At 50.5% G+C, this 22,119-nt stretch overlaps 1 protein-coding gene and 1 long non-coding RNA gene across 3 annotated transcripts in view; both read right to left on the reverse strand.

The window, feature by feature from the left end:
• Positions 1 to 22,119, reverse strand: part of LOC120924757 — a gene marked incomplete at its 5' end in the record, with an annotated part of 109,626 nt that overhangs the window by 33,798 nt on the left and 53,709 nt on the right. The window contains 1 exon segment of one of the 2 annotated variants that reach the window (XM_040335785.1): positions 12,004 to 12,865. Within the exon segment in view, the coding sequence (XP_040191719.1) occupies positions 12,688 to 12,865 (178 nt within the window). 2 annotated transcript variants of the gene reach the window in all.
• LOC120924758 lies at positions 4,532 to 10,342 on the reverse strand. Its single transcript, XR_005746417.1, has 2 exons — positions 9,255 to 10,342; positions 4,532 to 6,876 (listed from the first exon to the last, which is right to left on the reverse strand). It is a non-coding gene; the product is annotated as an uncharacterized LOC120924758 (long non-coding RNA).

Consider the following 22,119-nt stretch of genomic DNA (forward strand, 5'->3'; position numbering starts at 1 on the left):
AACAACGCTGCTTCCGGTGCAAACAGTTGGGTCACTTCAAGCAGAATTGCCCCCTGAATGACAACACCAGATCAAATTGGTCTCAACCTGGGTACCGCCCACCAGCAGCAGCCCATTGTGTAGACTCGGCTTGGGATCCCCAGGAGCTGGGTCAGGAAGAACCATTGCGCACCCCTTACGAAGCCCTCATGGTACAATCTGTTATTACGGACAACAGGGAACACCATTGTCAGCTGGTCATGGGCGACAGCCATGAGCCGGAGGGGCCCTGGAGGGAGCTGGGCAGAAAGAGGCACCGCCAGCTACCCTCCAAGAAGAAGAGGTCCTGGAAGTCATATAACCAGCGCACCTGGGAGGAGAAAAAGCGACTGGAGGAGATGGAATCGCAGCGGGCGCCCCAGATGCGGGCCGAGATGTTTGCCAAGGGCCCACCGGTGGCCCCTTACACCACCACCCAGTTCCTGATGATGAAGGACCACGTGGAAAGCCTGCAGGACATGAGCAAGCAGGAGCTGAGCAAGCAGGAGCTGATCCGTGAATACATGGAGCTGGAGGAGTGCATAAGCCGCATGGAGGAGAACAACCACCTGAGGTCACAACAGGCTGACCCCCCCAGGCTCCATGAACTGGAGATGGAGCTGGAGAAGCTCCAAGAGGAGAACCGGCGGCTGCGGAGGGAGCAGGGGGTGGCTGACCTTATGGGGCTCTGATTCCCCTTCCCCCCCCGGACTCTGAGCACCAGTGCTACAGCATTTCAACAAATATAACTTTTCCTTTTTATGAATCTCCTGTGATTGTCACTTCAGAGCCATAACCTGCCCCTCCCATAGCGGGACACCTAGACGGCGGCGCACAGACCCATTCGCCGTCTTCACACTGACTTCTGGTGACTCTGCAGATCGCACAAAGACTTGGGGACTGACCGGTGTGTGATCTGACAATCCGGTGGCATACCTGAGTCGGAAGCAGTTACCAATGGAGGTCAGTCACGCCAAACGGAGTTAACCTCTTACTAAAAGCTCTGAACCCGTCAACCCTACTGGACCAGAGAAGGTCCAACCGGGTTTGCTGGAGCAGGGAGAAAAAGGGGGGCCCATTGTGAAGGATATGTCAGTGTAAATCTCCCTGCTTGGTTAAATTGTGGGTTAGAGGTAAAATGGATTCATGTGTTACAAGCTATTGACATGTTAATGACCCGTCTGCAGCTAGCTCCTTATTTCAAAGGGATGTTAAACCTGTTTACTGTGATTAGAGGTGACTCATGTTATGTATTCTGATTGCTTCATTATGCGGTGCCAGGCTGCCCAGCTAATGTGTTCTGTACACCTTGTAATTAACTTCCCTGATGTCATTATTTAAAGAAAATGTGTCTCAGGTCGGCTTCGAATTGTCTGGCTATATTCTGTATGAGAAACTCCAGAGTGTGTGAAAAGGGGGTGGAGCTCCCATTGTTCCTTGATTAAGGATTTAGCTTGTAAAACTGTATTTATAACCAGCAGCAAGCTGCCAATAAATCAGTCTTGGTTCCAGCATTCAGTCTTGACTCATGTGTGGATGATCCTGTGATGTTCTTGTATGGAGAGGAGGGAATGCTTGACGGGGATATCATACCGATACCGTCACAATTGGATGGCAGCAGCGGGATCTTCCCTTCTACTCTCCCTTACACCAGGACTCCAAGCAGACACTGGGAACAGTGAATGGAAGGCTGCTACACCCTGCTTAAAAGAAATACACTGAAAGAACTACTGGAAGTTCGTGGAAGGATTGCTAGCAACAAAACCAAGCGGGTCATCATAGCAGAATTAATGGAGCTAGACCAGGAGAACGTGATTGCAGCAACGCCAGCAGTACAAGAGATGGAGACACCAGTGATTCAGGAGGAGTCACCAACCAACAAGCTAATGAGAGAGAAGCTAGCGTGGTTCGGCCCGAGCCCAACGCCGGATGTGGTGCTGAAAGTGATGGACCTGTTAGTAAACGCAGAACTACAGAAGGATAAACAAATAAGAGACGCAGAACTACAGAAGGATAAACAAATAAGAGACGCAGAGCTACAGTTAAAACTGGCAGCAGTCCGACAAGCAGCCGCACATTCTCCAAACAGTGGGTACAGCACAGCAGACACAAGGAAGATTCCGTTTAGCGCTTTTAAAGCTTTTCATCAAAAGGACTGTGAAATTGATAACTACCTGGCAGATTTTGAGCGACAATGTAACCTGCACCGAATAGCTAGAGGAGAGTGGGTCGCAATATTGTCAGGCAAACTGTCAGGCAAAGCTTCTGATGCTTTCCGGACCGTGCCAGATCAGGATATCCATAGCTACGCCCGGGTTAAAGAAGCGCTCCTGGCTCGTTATGCAGTAACCCCAGAGTCCCACCGACAGAAGTTCAGGGACTCTGGGGTTCAAAACCACGAAAGACTCTTACGCGGAATGGGCATGCCAGTTGTCCCTGTCGGCCTCTAACTGGGTTAACAGCAGCCAGGCCACCACCGCAGAGGACATTTTGCAACCAATGCTCCTGGAGCAATTTTACAATCACATCCAGACGGATGTCAAAGATTGGGTGAGAGATCGCAGGCCCATGACTCTACCAGAGGCCGCGAAGTTGGCGGATGAATATGCGGATACTCGCAAGACAAACCAGGTCACACCACGGGTACAACCTCCACGACCAACGGCGCCCTCACACCCACCAGCCGCTAGATACCAACCGCCTAACAGACCGATGACATCGAGCCCTCGCTATCCACGCCAGGAGGACAACGAACAACGCTGCTTCCGGTGCAAACAGTTGGGTCACTTCAAGCAGAATTGCCCCCTGAATGACAACACCAGATCAAATTGGTCTCAACCTGGGTACCGCCCACCAGCAGCAGCCCATTGTGTAGACTCGGCTTGGGATCCCCAGGAGCTGGGTCAGGAAGAACCATTGCGCACCCCTTACGAAGCCCTCATGGTACAATCTGTTATTACGGACAACAGGGAACACCATTGTCAGCTGGTCATGGGCGACAGCCATGAGCCGGAGGGGCCCTGGAGGGAGCTGGGCAGAAAGAGGCACCGCCAGCTACCCTCCAAGAAGAAGAGGTCCTGGAAGTCATATAACCAGCGCACCTGGGAGGAGAAAAAGCGACTGGAGGAGATGGAATCGCAGCGGGCGCCCCAGATGCGGGCCGAGATGTTTGCCAAGGGCCCACCGGTGGCCCCTTACACCACCACCCAGTTCCTGATGATGAAGGACCACGTGGAAAGCCTGCAGGACATGAGCAAGCAGGAGCTGAGCAAGCAGGAGCTGATCCGTGAATACATGGAGCTGGAGGAGTGCATAAGCCGCATGGAGGAGAACAACCACCTGAGGTCACAGCAGGCTGACCCCCCCAGGCTCCATGAACTGGAGATGGAGCTGGAGAAGCTCCAAGAGGAGAACCGGCGGCTGCGGAGGGAGCAGGGGGTGGCTGACCTTATGGGGCTCTGATTCCCCTTCCCCCCCCGGACTCTGAGCACCAGTGCTACAGCATTTCAACAAATATAACTTTTCCTTTTTATGAATCTCCTGTGATTGTCACTTCAGAGCCATAACCTGCCCCTCCCATAGCGGGACACCTAGACGGCGGCGCACAGACCCATTCGCCGTCTTCACACTGACTTCTGGTGACTCTGCAGATCGCACAAAGACTTGGGGACTGACCGGTGTGTGATCTGACAATCCGGTGGCATACCTGAGTCGGAAGCAGTTACCAATGGAGGTCAGTCACGCCAAACGGAGTTAACCTCTTACTAAAAGCTCTGAACCCGTCAACCCTACTGGACCAGAGAAGGTCCAACCGGGTTTGCTGGAGCAGGGATTAAAAGGGGGGCCCATTGTGAAGGATATGTCAGTGTAAATCTCCCTGCTTGGTTAAATTGTGGGTTAGAGGTAAAATGGATTCATGTGTTACAAGCTATTGACATGTTAATGACCCGTCTGCAGCTAGCTCCTTATTTCAAAGGGATGTTAAACCTGTTTACTGTGATTAGAGGTGACTCATGTTATGTATTCTGATTGCTTCATTATGCGGTGCCAGGCTGCCCAGCTAATGTGTTCTGTACACCTTGTAATTAACTTCCCTGATGTCCTTATCTAAAGAAAATGTGTCTCAGGTCGGCTTCGAATTGTCTGGCTATATTCTGTATGAGAAACTCCAGAGTGTGTGAAAAGGGGGTGGAGCTCCCATTGTTCCTTGATTAAGGATTTAGCTTGTAAAACTGTATTTATAACCAGCAGCAAGCTGCCAATAAATCAGTCTTGGTTCCAGCATTCAGTCTTGACTCATGTGTGGATGATCCTGTGATGTTCTTGTATGGAGAGGAGGGAATGCTTGACGGGGATATCATACCGATACCGTCACACCAGGTAATGTGTCTTCTCCCCTATGCGGAAACATCTGACCTATGAGCAGAGATGTTGCTCGTGGACTATGGTTCCGGGGGTTGCAGAAAAGCCCAATCAGCCTAAACTGAGGGAGCTTCATTAAAAATAAACAACATTTCACAAAATACAGATAATGTTTTATTGAAGCATTTTAACAACCACATACCAACGTTCTCAACATTTCTTATGGTTTTACATTCCAACAAAACCTTCAAAACGACATTTGGATAAATATTATCCACTTTATGGCCAAAAACCTGAAAGAAGGGAAAAGTTATTCAGGTTTGGAATCCGGACAATTGTTACCGGCTAAGAATTACAGAAGCTTCGTCATTAGAGAATCTGCTGGGGTCCAATCCCACTTCTGGCTGCAGATCCTCGCTGACAAACACCAACCTTATTGGTGGGGTAGTTCATAAATAAGCCCCTCCCCAAATTTCCAGGACTACCAATCAGAGACAATCATTATAAAACAGGGAGATTTGTATAAAAAATGGTTCGCTGTTCCTTTAAGTGACAATTACTAAGTGAATCGCTAAAATAATTACAAACCCAGAATATTAAATCATATAAATCAACAGGCGATCAAAATCAAAGCTCATTGGATCGACTCATGTGTAAATATATGTAACTGCAATCCAATGTTCTCATGGACAAACTGCCACTTCATAAAGTGCTCCTTAGAATACCTGATAGGATGGATCCCAGACCCCAGAGAGAATGGGTCTCAGATCCCAGAGAGAATGGATCTCAGACCCCAGAGAGGATGGATCTCAGACCCCAGAGAGGATGGATCTCAGACCCCAGAGAGGATGGATCTCAGACCCCAGAGAGGATGGATCTCAGACCCCAGAGAGGATGGATCTCAGACCCCAGAGAGAATGGATCTCAGACCCCAGAGAGAATGGATCTCAGACCCCAGAGAGAATGGATCTCAGACCCCAGAGAGAATGGGTCTCAGATCCCAGAGAGAATGGGTCTCAGATCCCAGAGAGGATGGATCTCAGACCCCAGAGAGGATGGATCTCAGATCCCAGAGAGGATGGATCTCAGATCCCAGAGAGAATGGATCTCAGATCCCAGAGAGAATGGGTCTCAGATCCCAGAGAGAATGGGTCTCAGATCCCAGAGAGAATGGATCTCAGACCCCAGAGAGAATGGGTCTCAGATCCCAGAGAGAATGGGTCTCAGATCCCAGAGAGAATGGATCTCAGACCCCAGAGAGAATGGATCTCAGACCCCAGAGAGAATGGATCTCAGACCCCAGAGAGAATGGATCTCAGATCCCAGAGAGAATGGGTCTCAGATCCCAGAGAGAATGGATCTCAGATCCCAGAGAGAATGGATCTCAGACCCCAGAGAGGATGGATCTCAGATCCCAGAGAGAATGGATCTCAGACCCCAGAGAGAATGGATCTCAGACCCCAGAGAGAATGGATCTCAGATCCCAGAGAGGATGGATCTCAGATCCCAGAGAGAATGGATCTCAGATCCCAGAGAGAATGGATCTCAGACCCCAGAGAGAATGGATCTCAGACCCCAGAGAGAATGGATCTCAGACCCCAGAGAGAATGGATCTCAGATCCCAGAGAGAATGGATCTCAGACCCCAGAGGGAATGGATCTCAGATCCCAGAGAGAATGGATCTCAGATCGGATGGATCTCAGATCCCAGAGAGAATGGATCTCAGATCCCAGAGAGAATGGATCTCAGACCCCAGAGAGAGTGGATCTCAGACCCCAGAGAGAATGGGTCTCAGACCCCAGAGAGAATGCATCTCAGACCCCAGAGAGAATGGATCTCAGACCCCAGAGAGAATGGATCTCAGACCCCAGAGAGGATGGTTCTCAGACCTCAGAGAGAATGGATCTCAGACCCCAGAGAGAATGGATCTCAGATCCCAGAGAGAATGGTTCTCAGATCCCAGAGAGAATGGTTCTCAGATCCCAGAAAGAATGGATCTCAGACCCCAGAGAGAATGGATCTCAGACCCCAGAGAGAATGGATCTCAGACCCCAGAGAGAATGGGTCTCAGATCCCAGAGAGAATGGATCTCAGATCCCAGAGAGAATGGGTCTCAGATCCCAGAGAGAATGGATCTCAGATCCCAGAGAGAATGGATCTCAGACCCCAGAGGGAATGGATCTCAGATCCCAGAGAGAATGGATCTCAGATCGGATGGATCTCAGATCCCAGAGAGAATGGATCTCAGATCCCAGAGAGAATGGATCTCAGACCCCAGAGAGAATGGATCTCAGACCCCAGAGAGAATGGATCTCAGACCCCAGAGAGAATGGATCTCAGACCCCAGAGAGAATGGTTCTCAGATCCCAGAGAGAATGGATCTCAGATCCCAGAGAGAATGGATCTCAGACCCCAGAGAGAATGGACCTCAGACCCCAGAGAGAATGGATCTCAGACCCCAGAGAGAATGGATCTCAGACCCCAGAGAGAATGGATCTCAGACCCCAGAGAGAATGGTTCTCAGATCCCAGACCCCAGAGAGAATGGATCTCAGAGAGAATGGATCTCAGACCCCAGAGAGAATGGATCTCAGACCCCAGAGAGAATGGATCTCAGACCCCAGAGAGAATGGATCTCAGATCCCAGAAAGAATGGATCTCAGACCCCAGAGAGAGTGGATCTCAGACCCCAGAGAGAGTGGATCTCAGACCCCAGAGAGAGTGGATCTCAGACCCCAGAGAGAGTGGATCTCAGACCCCAGAGAGAATGGATCTCAGATCCCAGAGAGATTGGATCTCAGACCCCAGAGAGAATGGATCTCAGACCCCAGAGAGAATGGATCTCAGACCCCAGAGAGAATGGATCTCAGACCCCAGAGAGAATGGATCTCAGACCCCAGAGAGAATGGATCTCAGACCCCAGAGAGAATGGATCTCAGACCCCAGAGAGAATGGATCTCAGACCCCAGAGAGAATGGATCTCAGACCCCAGAGAGAATGGTTCTCAGATCCCAGAGAGAATGGTTCTCAGATCCCAGAGAGAATGGATCTCAGACCCCAGAGAGAATGGATCTCAGATCCCAGAGAGAATGGATCTCAGACCCCAGAGAGAATGGATCTCAGACCCCAGAGAGAATGGATCTCAGATCCCAGAGAGAAGGGATCTCGGATCCCAGAGAGAAGGGATCTCAGATCCCAGAGAGAAGGGATCTCGGATCCCAGAGAGAAGGGATCTCAGACACCAGAGAGAAGGGATCTCAGACCCCAGAGAGAATGGATCTCAGACCCCAGAGAGAATGGGTCTCAGATCCCAGAGAGGATGGATCTCAGACCCCAGAGAGGATGGATCTCAGACCCCAGAGAGAATGGATCTCAGACCCCAGAGAGAATGGATCTCAGACCCCAGAGAGAATGGATCTCAGACCCCAGAGAGAATGGGTCTCAGATCCCAGAGAGAATGGATCTCAGATCCCAGAGAGGATGGATCTCAGACCCCAGAGAGGATGGATCTCAGATCCCAGAGAGGATGGATCTCAGATCCCAGAGAGAATGGATCTCAGACCCCAGAGAGAATGGATCTCAGACCCCAGAGAGAATGGATCTCAGATCCCAGAGAGAATGGGTCTCAGATCCCAGAGAGAATGGATCTCAGACCCCAGAGAGAATGGGTCTCAGATCCCAGAGAGAATGGGTCTCAGATCCCAGAGAGAATGGATCTCAGACCCCAGAGAGAATGGATCTCAGACCCCAGAGAGAATGGATCTCAGACCCCAGAGAGAATGGATCTCAGATCCCAGAGAGAATGGGTCTCAGATCCCAGAGAGAATGGATCTCAGATCCCAGAGAGAATGGATCTCAGACCCCAGAGAGGATGGATCTCAGATCCCAGAGAGAATGGATCTCAGACCCCAGAGAGAATGGATCTCAGACCCCAGAGAGAATGGATCTCAGATCCCAGAGAGGATGGATCTCAGATCCCAGAGAGAATGGATCTCAGATCCCAGAGAGAATGGATCTCAGACCCCAGAGAGAATGGATCTCAGACCCCAGAGAGAATGGATCTCAGATCCCAGAGAGAATGGATCTCAGACCCCAGAGGGAATGGATCTCAGATCCCAGAGAGAATGGATCTCAGATCGGATGGATCTCAGATCCCAGAGAGAATGGATCTCAGATCCCAGAGAGAATGGATCTCAGACCCCAGAGAGAGTGGATCTCAGACCCCAGAGAGAATGGGTCTCAGACCCCAGAGAGAATGCATCTCAGACCCCAGAGAGAATGGATCTCAGACCCCAGAGAGAATGGATCTCAGACCCCAGAGAGGATGGTTCTCAGACCTCAGAGAGAATGGATCTCAGACCCCAGAGAGAATGGATCTCAGATCCCAGAGAGAATGGTTCTCAGATCCCAGAGAGAATGGTTCTCAGATCCCAGAAAGAATGGATCTCAGACCCCAGAGAGAATGGATCTCAGACCCCAGAGAGAATGGATCTCAGACCCCAGAGAGAATGGGTCTCAGATCCCAGAGAGAATGGATCTCAGATCCCAGAGAGAATGGGTCTCAGATCCCAGAGAGAATGGATCTCAGATCCCAGAGAGAATGGATCTCAGACCCCAGAGGGAATGGATCTCAGATCCCAGAGAGAATGGATCTCAGATCGGATGGATCTCAGATCCCAGAGAGAATGGATCTCAGATCCCAGAGAGAATGGATCTCAGACCCCAGAGAGAATGGATCTCAGACCCCAGAGAGAATGGATCTCAGACCCCAGAGAGAATGGATCTCAGACCCCAGAGAGAATGGTTCTCAGATCCCAGAGAGAATGGATCTCAGATCCCAGAGAGAATGGATCTCAGACCCCAGAGAGAATGGACCTCAGACCCCAGAGAGAATGGATCTCAGACCCCAGAGAGAATGGATCTCAGACCCCAGAGAGAATGGATCTCAGACCCCAGAGAGAATGGTTCTCAGATCCCAGAGAGAATGGTTCTCAGATCCCAGAGAGAATGGATCTCAGACCCCAGAGAGAATGGATCTCAGACCCCAGAGAGAATGGATCTCAGATCCCAGAGAGAATGGGTTCTCAGATCCCAGAAAGAATGGATCTCAGACCCCAGAGAGAGTGGATCTCAGACCCCAGAGAGAGTGGATCTCAGACCCCAGAGAGAGTGGATCTCAGACCCCAGAGAGAGTGGATCTCGGATCCCAGAGAGAAGGGATCTCGGATCCCAGAGAGAAGGGATCTCAGACACCAGAGAGAAGGGATCTCAGACCCCAGAGAGAATGGATCTCAGACCCCAGAGAGAATGGGTCTCAGATCCCAGAGAGAATGGATCTCAGACCCCAGAGAGAATGGATCTCAGACCCCAGAGAGAAGGGATCTCAGAAGAGAAGGGATCTCAGACCCAGAGAGAAGGGATCCCAGAGAGAAGGGATCTCAGACCCCAGAGAGACGGGATCTCAGACCCCAGAGAGAATGGATCTCAGACCCCAGAGAGAATGGATCTCAGACACCAGAGAGAATGGATCTCAGATCCCAGAGAGAATGGATCTCAGATCCCAGAGAGATTGGATCTCAGACCCCAGAGAGAATGGATCTCAGACCCCAGAGAGAATGGATCTCAGACCCCAGAGAGAATGGATCTCAGACCCCAGAGAGAATGGATCTCAGACCCCAGAGAGAATGGATCTCAGACCCCAGAGAGAATGGATCTCAGACCCCAGAGAGAATGGATCTCAGACCCCAGAGAGAATGGATCTCAGACCCCAGAGAGAATGGTTCTCAGATCCCAGAGAGAATGGTTCTCAGATCCCAGAGAGAATGGATCTCAGACCCCAGAGAGAATGGATCTCAGATCCCAGAGAGAATGGATCTCAGACCCCAGAGAGAATGGATCTCAGACCCCAGAGAGAATGGATCTCAGATCCCAGAGAGAAGGGATCTCGGATCCCAGAGAGAAGGGATCTCGGATCCCAGAGAGAAGGGATCTCAGATCCCAGAGAGAAGGGATCTCGGATCCCAGAGAGAAGGGATCTCAGACACCAGAGAGAAGGGATCTCAGACCCCAGAGAGAATGGATCTCAGACCCCAGAGAGAATGGGTCTCAGATCCCAGAGAGAATGGATCTCAGACCCCAGAGAGAAGGGATCTCAGACCCCAGAGAGAAGGGATCTCAGACCCAGAGAGAAGGGATCCCAGAGAGAAGGGATCTCAGACCCCAGAGAGAAGGGATCTCAGACCCCAGAGAGAAGGGATCTCAGACCCCAGAGAGAATGGATCTCAGATCCCAGAGAGAATGGATCTCAGATCCCAGAGAGAATGGATCTCAGATCCCAGAGAGATTGGATCTCAGACCCCAGAGAGAATGGATCTCAGATCGGATGGATCTCAGATCCCAGATATGGATCACAGAGAGGATGGATCTCAGACCCCAGAGAGGATGGATCTCAGACCCCAGAGAGAATGGATCTCAGACCCCAGAGAGAAGGGATCTCAGATCCCAGAGAGAATGGGTCTCAGACCCCAGAGAGAATGGATCTTGGATCCCAGATAGGAGGAATCCCAGATAGTATGGATCTCAGATCGAATAGATCCCAGATACAGATCTGATCTGGTAAGATTCTAATTTCTGACTCTATGGAGCCGGTTCAGAGCACTTTATGAAGTGAAATTTTGTCCATGAGAACTTTATTTATATTGGATTGCGGTTACATATATTTACACCACATGAGTCGATCCAATGAACTTTGATTTTGATTGATGTACAGTATAGGATTTAATATTCTAGGTTTGTAATTATTTTTTGCACGCTATTCTTGTATATCCGCCATTTTTTTTGTGCCAATTAGTGATTCACTTAATAGTTGTCACATTGTTATAATGACACTTAAAGGAACAGTGCACAATTTTTATACACGTTTTTAGTAGTCTAGTATTTAGACAATTGGTCAGTTTATAACATAAATACTGGCCAAGCGCCTTTATTCTTTGAATACAGAGAGATTGTCCATCTCATGAGCAGAATCCGAGAATCGAGCCGAAGATCAGCAATGTGCCGACACTAATCTTTGTATCATTTACTCTCAAGCCCCTTCCAACCACATTGTATCTGGTTCTGTATGGAGCTGGGAAGTGTTTTCACGTCTCTCTGTGTCCCTCTTGGGATAGGTTGTTTTCACGTCTCTCTGTGTCCCTCTTGGGATAGGTTGTTTTCACGTCTCTCTGTGTCCCTCTTGGGATAGGTTGTTTTCACGTCTCTCTGTGTCCCTCTTGGGATAGGTTGTTTTCACGTCTCTCTGTGTCTCTCTTGGGATAGGTTGTTTTCACGTCTCTCTGTGTCCCTCTTGGGATAGGTTGTTTTCACGTCTCTCTGTGTCCCTCTTGGGATAGGTTGTTTTCACGTCTCTCTGTGTCTCTCTTGGGATAGGTTGTTTTCACGTCTCTCTGTGTCCCTCTTGGGATAGGTTGTTTTCACGTCTCTCTGTGTCCCTCTTGGGATAGGTGGTTTTCACGTCTCTCTGTGTCTCTCTTGGGATAGGTTGTTTTCACGTCTCTCTGTGTCCCTCTTGGGATAGGTTGTTTTCACGTCTCTCTGTGTCCCTCTTGGGATAGGTGGTTTTCACGTCTCTCTTGGGATAGGTGGTTTTCACGTCTCTCTGTGTCCCTCTTGGGATAGGTTGTTTTCACGTCTCTCTGTGTCCCTCTTGGGATAGGTTGTTTTCACGTCTCTCTGTGTCCCTCTTGGGATAGGTTGTTTTCACGTCTCTCTGTGTCTCTCTTGGGATAGGTGGTTTTCACGTCTCTCTGTGTCTCTCTTGGGATAGGTTGTTTTCACGTCTCTCTGTGTCCCTCTTGGGATAGGTTGTTTTCACGTCTCTCTGTGTCCCTCTTGGGATAGGTGGTTTTCACGTCTCTCTTGGGATAGGTGGTTTTCACGTCTCTCTGTGTCCCTCTTGGGATAGGTTGTTTTCACGTCTCTCTGTGTCCCTCTTGGGATAGGTTGTTTTCACGTCTCTCTGTGTCCCTCTTGGGATAGGTTGTTTTCACGTCTCTCTGTTTCTCTCTTGGGATAGGTTGTTTTCACGTCTCTCTGTGTCCCTCTTGGGATAGGTTGTTTTCACGTCTCTCTGTGTCCCTCTTGGGATAGGTTGTTTTCACGTCTCTCTGTGTCCCTCTTGGGATAGGTTGTTTTCACGTCTCTCTGTGTCTCTCTTGGGATAGGTGGCTTCACCTAGGACAGGAAGTACTGGCAAATCTCCCTAACAAGATCTAGACAAAAACACAGATTTCCATAGAAGAGGAAGAGTTTAACAGAAGATCATGTGCTCAGCGGGATAATCCTTGTAGGCCGTGGCGTAGTCTGCACCCAGGAAGGCCAATCGGACTCGGTGTACGGTACATGCCGGGATCGGTCTCTCTTCTTTCTTCCCAAGCGCTCCGTGGATCCACACACTGAATGCCTGATAAGCCGCTTTTCTGAGGGCCCTTTTGGAGAACAAAATACATAGAATATGAGAACACGCACCAGGCATGGTATGTGAAATGAGACGATGAAACATATTACAGATCTACAGTCTATTGTCTTTGGGTCAACAGATCACCACATGTAGAATTCATGGTACATTTCTCTTTGGACAGCATCACTAATCGTTGTGAATGAGGGAAAAAAGTGTGTACCATCGTGTGTTGTGTGCCGCATGAGTATCACATTACAGAACCGTGCGCCATGAACAGCATGTGCATTGTACCTCTGTACCGCTGTGTGTGGCATGTGTATCACCAGGTGCTATGTATCACATGTGTACCACTGTGTGGCATGTACTACATGTGTACCACCATCAAAAGTCTATTATGTGTACCACCATCATGTGAAGTCTATCATGTGCACCACCATCAAAAGTCTACCATGTGTACCACCATCAAAAGTCTACCATGTGTACCATCAAAAGTCTACCATGTGTACCACCATCAAAAGTCTACCATGTGTACCACCATCAAAAGTCTACCATGTGTACCACCATCAAAAGTCTACCATGTGTACCATCATCAAAAGTCTACCATGTGTACCACCATCAAAAGTCTACCATGTGTACCACCATCAAAAGTCTACCATGTGTACCATCATCAAAAGTCTACCATGTGTACCATCATCAAAAGTCTATTATGTGTACCACCATCATGTGAAGTCTATCATGTGCACCACCATCAAAAGTCTACCATGTGTACCACCATGTGCTATGTATTGCATGTGTACCACTGTGTGGCATGTCCTACATGTGTACCACCATGTGAAGTCTATCATGTGTACCACCATGTGAAGTCTATCATGTGTACCACCATGTGAAGTCTATCATGTGTACCACACAGTGTAACTACTGCATGAAGCAGGGAAATACAACAGCTGGGTGTTCTCAGAATGGGGAGCATAACCTTCAGGTTATGCTGCCACCTGGAGGAGAATTGGACATTGGCAACCAAAAAAACAGTAGCCCCTTGGATAATTGCTCCTACTACCAACATGCAACAGTTGAGTAGCAAAGAAGTACCAAGAGTATAAACTAAGCCATAGAGGGCATCTAATGGACTCCAAGAAAGGGGTTTCATGGCGAATATAAAAATCTATTTCTTTAGGGACACAAGAAGTCTTCTGGAAGTCAAAAAGTAGCCCAACTAAGGGGAGAGGACACAGCCAACGGACACTCCCACTGTGATAAGTGAGGGTACCCACCACTGGGGAGAGGTTCTTGTCATAGACTGAGAAGAATGAAGTGAACCTTTCCTAACCTCAAGAGTAAAAGGCCTTCTTCTGGGTGATGCTCACCTTTGTGAATTTCCTTGATGTACTTCGCCAAGGAAGGACCACATAAGCGTTCACCCTCAAAGGGTAACTGTTCAATGCATTTCTTTCATGGGAGCTCAGCTTTCCAGCATTTAGGCCAGAGAATCCTGCGTATGTGGATGGTGAGAAGACTCATTATGGAGATTGGTCAAGTATATCTGCCATGTAATTCATGCAGTAGTGTCAGGTCCCCTGAGTACATATGACAGATGCACACCGTTGGAGTCAGGAGTGCATTGCTAAGGTAGTGGACCCTACAGCTGACTGCTGCGGATGGAACTGGGTGGTTCAGAAAAGCAAATCCACTGGAGCACCAACATGGATCCCACTGGGAGCTAAAGCATAGGATTCCCCAGGGAGCGGAGTCTAAGAGCCAGCAGGTGTTCACCAGAGCCTCTAGTGGGGAGGATGGACTGTGCTGCAAATGGCTCCAGGTCGCGGCCCCCAGGGTCTCCAAGCTCATGCCCATGGAAGGCTATAGGAGGATAGAGAGGAAGCAGCAACCCAGGAAAACATGGGATAGTCAGGAGATAAGCCAGAGGTCGAGCAACTAGCAGACAAGAATAGACAGAGAACACGCTAAAGGTCAGGGTAACAAGCAGGCAGGGATAGTCAAAGAACAAGCCAAGATTGGTAACAGAAACAGGGAGGTAGAGCACACGGCAATCAGCAAACACACGATATTGATGGCAAGGCAGGCTTGGAGAACACAGTGTTAAATAGTGGTTCCTATTGAGGCTAGGTTGGAGCCACGCTGAGGGAAGATTAACCATGCATGTGTGAGAGTGCAGGCCCCAAGGCTGATACCCAGACCAGGTAAGAGACAGACAGGGCATGAAAGTTTTACTGCAGACTTATGACAAGTAGTTTAAGGGGATAAGTAAAATGTCAAACTGACTGGACAGAGGCCTCCGTAATGATGGGACTAAGATTTTCAGCCATGCTCTTAGTCCACACAGCAATGGTCTGGCAGACTGCTATAGGTACCATTGCACATTGCATAGCAGGGCCTGCCAAGGCACAAAGCTTCAAGGAGGGCGGGCCTCTAACCGTTTTCTCTATGAACATGAGATAATATTGAGAAAAATGTTCCAGAGGAGTATAAGTTGGTTAAGGGACCCCCATAATGCTGATTCAGTAGGGACCCCCATAACAGCAAATTCAGGCTGCTGCAATGCTAAGAAAGCGTCAATAAGGGTATCTATGGTGTCCTTCAGCTTGGATGAAATCTCTGCTACAGACCTGTCACCTTTCCCCAAGTCCTCGGAAGTTGGGGGATTATTCTCCACTTCCTCCTCAGGCAATGAGTTTGGTTCAGGGGACAAATCACAGACGGATTCAGGATAGGAGGTGGAAGGGGCATGGATGTGACCGCCTCTGTATACTGCCCTCTGAACCTGGACAAGCTCGTCCATTTGACCCTTATCTCTGCACCTAAGCCCAAGTTTGAACAAATTAAACACTCGCACAAAAATTCTTAGTACATTCGATTTTGACAAATTTGTCGTTCAAAAATACTTTAAATTTCGCTTGCTTTCAACATTGAATTTTGTAGTGAATAACCTTCCCCAAATGAAAACCACATATATTGTCTCAGATGTGTTCCTTCGAAAAAATCTGCCTTCCCTTTCCTTTTGACTTTTCTCAGTGCCAAGCACTTGTAGGGTTAGTAACTCAGGTAGTGTGACCATCGCCATTATAACGTTCCCACAGCAGAGAACCAGGAAATGCTGCCATGTCATAGTCCAGCCTGCCAAGAGACAGAGGCCCACCATGAAGCCACAGTAACCCTATGTGCCAAGGGGAGTGCCCACAGCAGACAGAGAACCATGAAATGCTGCCATGTCAAAGTCCAGCCTGCCAAGAGACAGAGGCCCAGCATAAAGCCACAGTAACCCTACATGCCAAGGGGAGTGCGCACAGCAGACAGAGAACCATGAAATGCTGCCATGTCAAAGTCCAGCCTGCCAAGAGACAGAGGCCCAGCATAAAGGCACAGTAACCCTACATGCCAAGGGGAGTGCCCACAGCAGACAGAGAACCATGAAATGCTGCCATGTCAAAGTCCAGCCTGCCAAGAGACAGAGGCCCAGCATAAAGGCACAGTAACCCTACATGCCAAGGGGAGTGCCCACAGCAGACAGAGAACCATGAAATGCTGCCATGTCAAAGTCCAGCCTGCCAAGAGACAGAGGCCCAGCATAAAGGCACAGTAACCCTACATGCCAAGGGGAGTGCCCACAGCAGACAGAGAACCATGAAATGCTGCCATGTCATAGTCCAGCCTGCCAAGAGACAGAGGCCCAGCATAAAGCCACAGTAACCCTACATGCCAAGGGGAGTGCCCACAGCAGACAGAGAACAAGGAAATGCTGCCATGTCATAGTCCAGCCTGCCAAAAGACAGAGGCCCAGCATAAAGCCACAGTAACCCTATGTGCCAAGGGGAGTGCCCACAGCAGACAGAGAACCAGGAAATGCTGCCATGTCAAAGTCCAGCCTGCCAAGAGACAGAGGCCCACCATAAAACCACAGTAACCCTACATGCCAAGAGGAGTGCCCACAGCAGACAGAGAACCAGGAAATGCTGCCATGTCATAGTCCAGCCTGCCAAGAGACAGAGGCCCAGCATAAACCCACAGTAACCCTACATGCCAAGGGGAGTGCCCACAGCAGACAGAGAACCATGAAATGCTGCCATGTCAAAGTCCAGCCTGCCAAGAGACAGAGGCCCAGCATAAAGGCACAGTAACCCTACATGCCAAGGGGAGTTCACAGCAGACAGAGAACCAGGAAATGCTGCCATGTCAAAGTCCAGCCTGCCAAGAGACAGAGGCCCAGCATAAAGGCACAGTAACCCTACATGCCAAGGGGAGTGCCCACAGCAGACAGAGAACCATGAAATGCTGCCATGTCAAAGTCCAGCCTGCCAAGAGACAGAGGCCCAGCATAAAGGCACAGTAACCCTACATGCCAAGGGGAGTGCCCACAGCAGACAGAGAACCATGAAATGCTGCCATGTCATAGTCCAGCCTGCCAAGAGACAGAGGCCCAGCATAAAGCCACAGTAACCCTACATGCCAAGGGGAGTGCCCACAGCAGACAGAGAACAAGGAAATGCTGCCATGTCATAGTCCAGCCTGCCAAAAGACAGAGGACCAGCATAAAGCCACAGTAACCCTAGATGCCAAGGGGAGTGCCCACAGCAGACAGAGAACCATGAAATGCTGCCATGTCAAAGTCCAGCCTGCCAAGAGACAGAGGCCCAGCATAAAGCCACAGTAACCCTATGTGCCAAGGGGAGTGCCCACAGCAGACAGAGAATCAGGAAATGCTGCCATGTCAAAGTCCAGCCTGCCAAGAGACAGAGGCCCACCATAAAGCCACAGTAACCCTACATGCCAAGGGGAGTGCCCACAGCAGACAGAGAACCAGGAAATGCTGCCATGTCATAGTCCAGCCTGCCAAGAGACAGAGGCCCAGCATAAACGCACAGTAACCCTACATGCCAAGGGGAGTGCCCACAGCAGACAGAGAACCATGAAATGCTGCCATGTCAAAGTCCAGCCTGCCAAGAGACAGAGGCCCAGCATAAAGCCACAGTAACCCTACATGCCAAGGGGAGTGCCCACAGCAGACAGAGAACCATGAAATGCTGCCATGTCAAAGTCCAGCCTGCCAAGAGACAGAGGCCCAGCATAAAGCCACAGTAACCCTACATGCCAAGGGGAGTGCCCACAGCAGACAGAGAACCAGGAAATGCTGCCATGTCAAAGTCCAGCCTGCCAAGAGACAGAGGCCCAGCATAAAGCCACAGTAACCCTACATGCCAAGGGGAGTGCCCACAGCAGACAGAGAACCAGGAAATGCTGCCATGTCATAGTCCAGCCTGCCAAGAGGCAGAGGCCCAGCATAAAGCCACTGTAACCCTACATGCCAAGGGGAGTGCCCACAGCAGACAGAGAACCATGAAATGCTGCCATGTCATAGTCCAGCCTGCCAAGAGACAGAGGCCCAGCATAAAGGCACAGTAACCCTACATGCCATGGGGAGTGCCCACAGCAGACAGAGAACCAGGAAATGCTGCCATGTCATAGTCCAGCCTGCCAAGAGGCAGAGGCCCAGCATTAAGCCACAGTAACCCTACATGCCAAGGGGAGTGCCCACAGCAGAAAGAGAACCATGAAATGCTGCCATGTCAAAGTCCAGCCTGCCAAAAGACAGAGGACCAGCATAAAGCCACAGTAACCCTAGATGCCAAGGGGAGTGCCCACAGCAGACAGAGAACCATGAAATGCTCCCATGTCAAAGTCCAGCCTGCCAAGAGACAGAGGCCCAGCATAAAGCCACAGTAACCCTAGATGCCAAGGGGAGTGCCCACAGCAGACAGAGAACCATGAAATGCTGCCATGTCATAGTCCAGCCTGCCAAGAGACAGAGGCCCAGCATAAAGCCACAGTAACCCTAGATGCCAAGGGGAGTGCGCACAGCAGACAGAGAACCATGAAATGCTGCCATGTCAAAGTCCAGCCTGCCAAGAGACAGAGGCCCAGCATAAAGCCACAGTAACCCTAGATGCCAAGGGGAGTGCGCACAGCAGACAGAGAACCATGAAATGCTGCCATGTCAAAGTCCAGCATGCCAAGAGACAGAGGCCCAGCATAAAGCCACAGTAACCCTACATGCCAAGGGGAGTGCCCACAGCAGACAGAGAACCAGGAAATGCTGCCATGTCAAAGTCCAGCCTGCCAAGAGACAGAGGCCCACCATAAAGCCACAGTAACCCTACATGCCAAGAGGAGTGCCCACAGCAGACAGAGAACCAGGAAATGCTGCCATGTCATAGTCCAGCCTGCCAAGAGACAGAGGCCCAGCATAAACGCACAGTAACCCTACATGCCAAGGGGAGTGCCCACAGCAGACAGAGAACCATGAAATGCTGCCATGTCAAAGTCCAGCCTGCCAAGAGACAGAGGCCCAGCATAAAGCCACAGTAACCCTACATGCCAAGGGGAGTGCCCACAGCAGACAGAGAACAAGGAAATGCTGCCATGTCATAGTCCAGCCTGCCAAAAGACAGAGGCCCAGCATAAAGCCACAGTAACCCTACATGCCAAGGGGAGTGCCCACAGCAGACAGAGAACCAGGAAATGCTGCCATGTCATAGTCCAGCCTGCCAAGAGACAGAGGCCCAGCATAAACGCACAGTAACCCTACATGCCAAGGGGAGTGCCCACAGCAGACAGAGAACCATGAAATGCTGCCATGTCAAAGTCCAGCCTGCCAAGAGACAGAGGCCCAGCATAAAGCCACAGTAACCCTACATGCCAAGGGGAGTGCCCACAGCAGACAGAGAACAAGGAAATGCTGCCATGTCATAGTCCAGCCTGCCAAAAGACAGAGGCCCAGCATAAAGCCACAGTAACCCTACATGCCAAGGGGAGTGCCCACAGCAGACAGAGAACCATGAAATGCTGCCATGTCAAAGTCCAGCCTGCCAAGAGACAGAGGCCCAGCATAAAGCCACAGTAACCCTAGATGCCAAGGGGAGTGCCCACAGCAGACAGAGAACCATGAAATGCTCCCATGTCAAAGTCCAGCCTGCCAAGAGACAGAGGCCCAGCATAAAGGCACAGTAACCCTACATGCCAAGGGGAGTGCCCACAGCAGACAGAGAACCATGAAATGCTGCCATGTCAAAGTCCAGCCTGCCAAGAGACAGAGGCCCAGCATAAAGGCACAGTAACCCTACATGCCAAGGGGAGTGCCCACAGCAGACAGAGAACCATGAAATGCTGCCATGTCATAGTCCAGCCTGCCAAGAGACAGAGGCCCAGCATAAAGCCACAGTAACCCTACATGCCAAGGGGAGTGCCCACAGCAGACAGAGAACAAGGAAATGCTGCCATGTCATAGTCCAGCCTGCCAAAAGACAGAGGACCAGCATAAAGCCACAGTAACCCTAGATGCCAAGGGGAGTGCCCACAGCAGACAGAGAACCATGAAATGCTGCCATGTCAAAGTCCAGCCTGCCAAGAGACAGAGGCCCAGCATAAAGCCACAGTAACCCTACATGCCAAGGGGAGTGCCCACAGCAGACAGAGAACCATGAAATGCTGCCATGTCATAGTCCAGCCTGCCAAGAGACAGAGGCCCACCATAAAGCCACAGTAACCCTACATGCCAAGGGGAGTGCCCACAGCAGACAGAGAACCAGGAAATGCTGCCATGTCATAGTCCAGCCTGCCAAGAGGCAGAGGCCCAGCATAAAGCCACTGTAACCCTACATGCCAAGGGGAGTGCCCACAGCAGACAGAGAACCATGAAATGCTGCCATGTCAAAGTCCAGCCTGCCAAGAGACAGAGGCCCAGCATAAAGGCACAGTAACCCTACATGCCAAGGGGAGTGCCCACAGCAGAAAGAGAACCATGAAATGCTGCCATGTCAAAGTCCAGCCTGCCAAGAGACAGAGGCCCAGCATAAAGGCACAGTAACCCTACATGCCATGGGGAGTGCCCACAGCAGACAGAGAACCAGGAAATGCTGCCATGTCATAGTCCAGCCTGCCAAGAGGCAGAGGCTCAGCATAAAGCCACTGTAACCCTACATGCCAAGGGGAGTGCCCACAGCAGACAGAGAACCAGGAAATGCTGCCATGTCATAGTCCAGCCTGCCAAGAGGCAGAGGCTCAGCATAAAGCCACTGTAACCCTACATGCCAAGGGGAGTGCCCACAGCAGACAGAGAACCATGAAATGCTGCCATGTCAAAGTCCAGCCTGCCAAGAGACAGAGGCCCAGCATAAAGGCACAGTAACCCTACATGCCAAGGGGAGTGCCCACAGCAGAAAGAGAACCATGAAATGCTGCCATGTCAAAGTCCAGCCTGCCAAAAGACAGAGGCCCAGCATAAAGCCACAGTAACCCTAGATGCCAAGGGGAGTGCCCACAGCAGACAGAGAACCATGAAATGCTCCCATGTCAAAGTCCAGCCTGCCAAGAGACAGAGGCCCAGCATAAAGCCACAGTAACCCTAGATGCCAAGGGGAGTGCCCACAGCAGACAGAGAACCATGAAATGCTGCCATGTCATAGTCCAGCCTGCCAAGAGGCAGAGGCCCAGCATAAAGCCACAGTAACCCTAGATGCCAAGGGGAGTGCCCACAGCAGACAGAGAACCATGAAATGCTGCCATGTCATAGTCCAGCCTGCCAAGAGACAGAGGCCCAGCATAAAGCCACAGTAACCCTAGATGCCAAGGGGAGTGCCCACAGCAGACAGAGAACCATGAAATGCTCCCATGTCAAAGTCCAGCCTGCCAAGAGACAGAGGCCCAGCATAAAGCCACAGTAACCCTAGATGCCAAGGGGAGTGCCCACAGCAGACAGAGAACCATGAAATGCTCCCATGTCAAAGTCCAGCCTGCCAAGAGACAGAGGCCCAGCATAAAGCCACAGTAACCCTAGATGCCAAGGGGAGTGCCCACAGCAGACAGAGAACCATGAAATGCTGCCATGTCATAGTCCAGCCTGCCAAGAGACAGAGGCCCAGCATAAAGCCACAGTAACCCTAGATGCCAAGGGGAGTGCCCACAGCAGACAGAGAACCATGAAATGCTGCCATGTCAAAGTCCAGCCTGCCAAGAGACAGAGGCCCAGCATAAAGCCACAGTAACCCTACATGCCAAGGGGAGTGCCCACAGCAGACAGAGAACCAGGAAATGCTGCCATGTCATAGTCCAGCCTGCCAAGAGGCAGAGGCCCAGCATAAAGCCACTGTAACCCTACATGCCAAGGGGAGTGCCCACAGCAGACAGAGAACCATGAAATGCTGCCATGTCAAAGTCCAGCCTGCCAAGAGACAGAGGCCCAGCATAAAGGCACAGTAACCCTACATGCCAAGG

This window comes from Rana temporaria, chromosome 1 (genome assembly GCF_905171775.1).
Source record: "Rana temporaria chromosome 1, aRanTem1.1, whole genome shotgun sequence".
In the NCBI taxonomy this organism is placed as follows: Eukaryota; Metazoa; Chordata; class Amphibia; order Anura; family Ranidae; genus Rana; species Rana temporaria.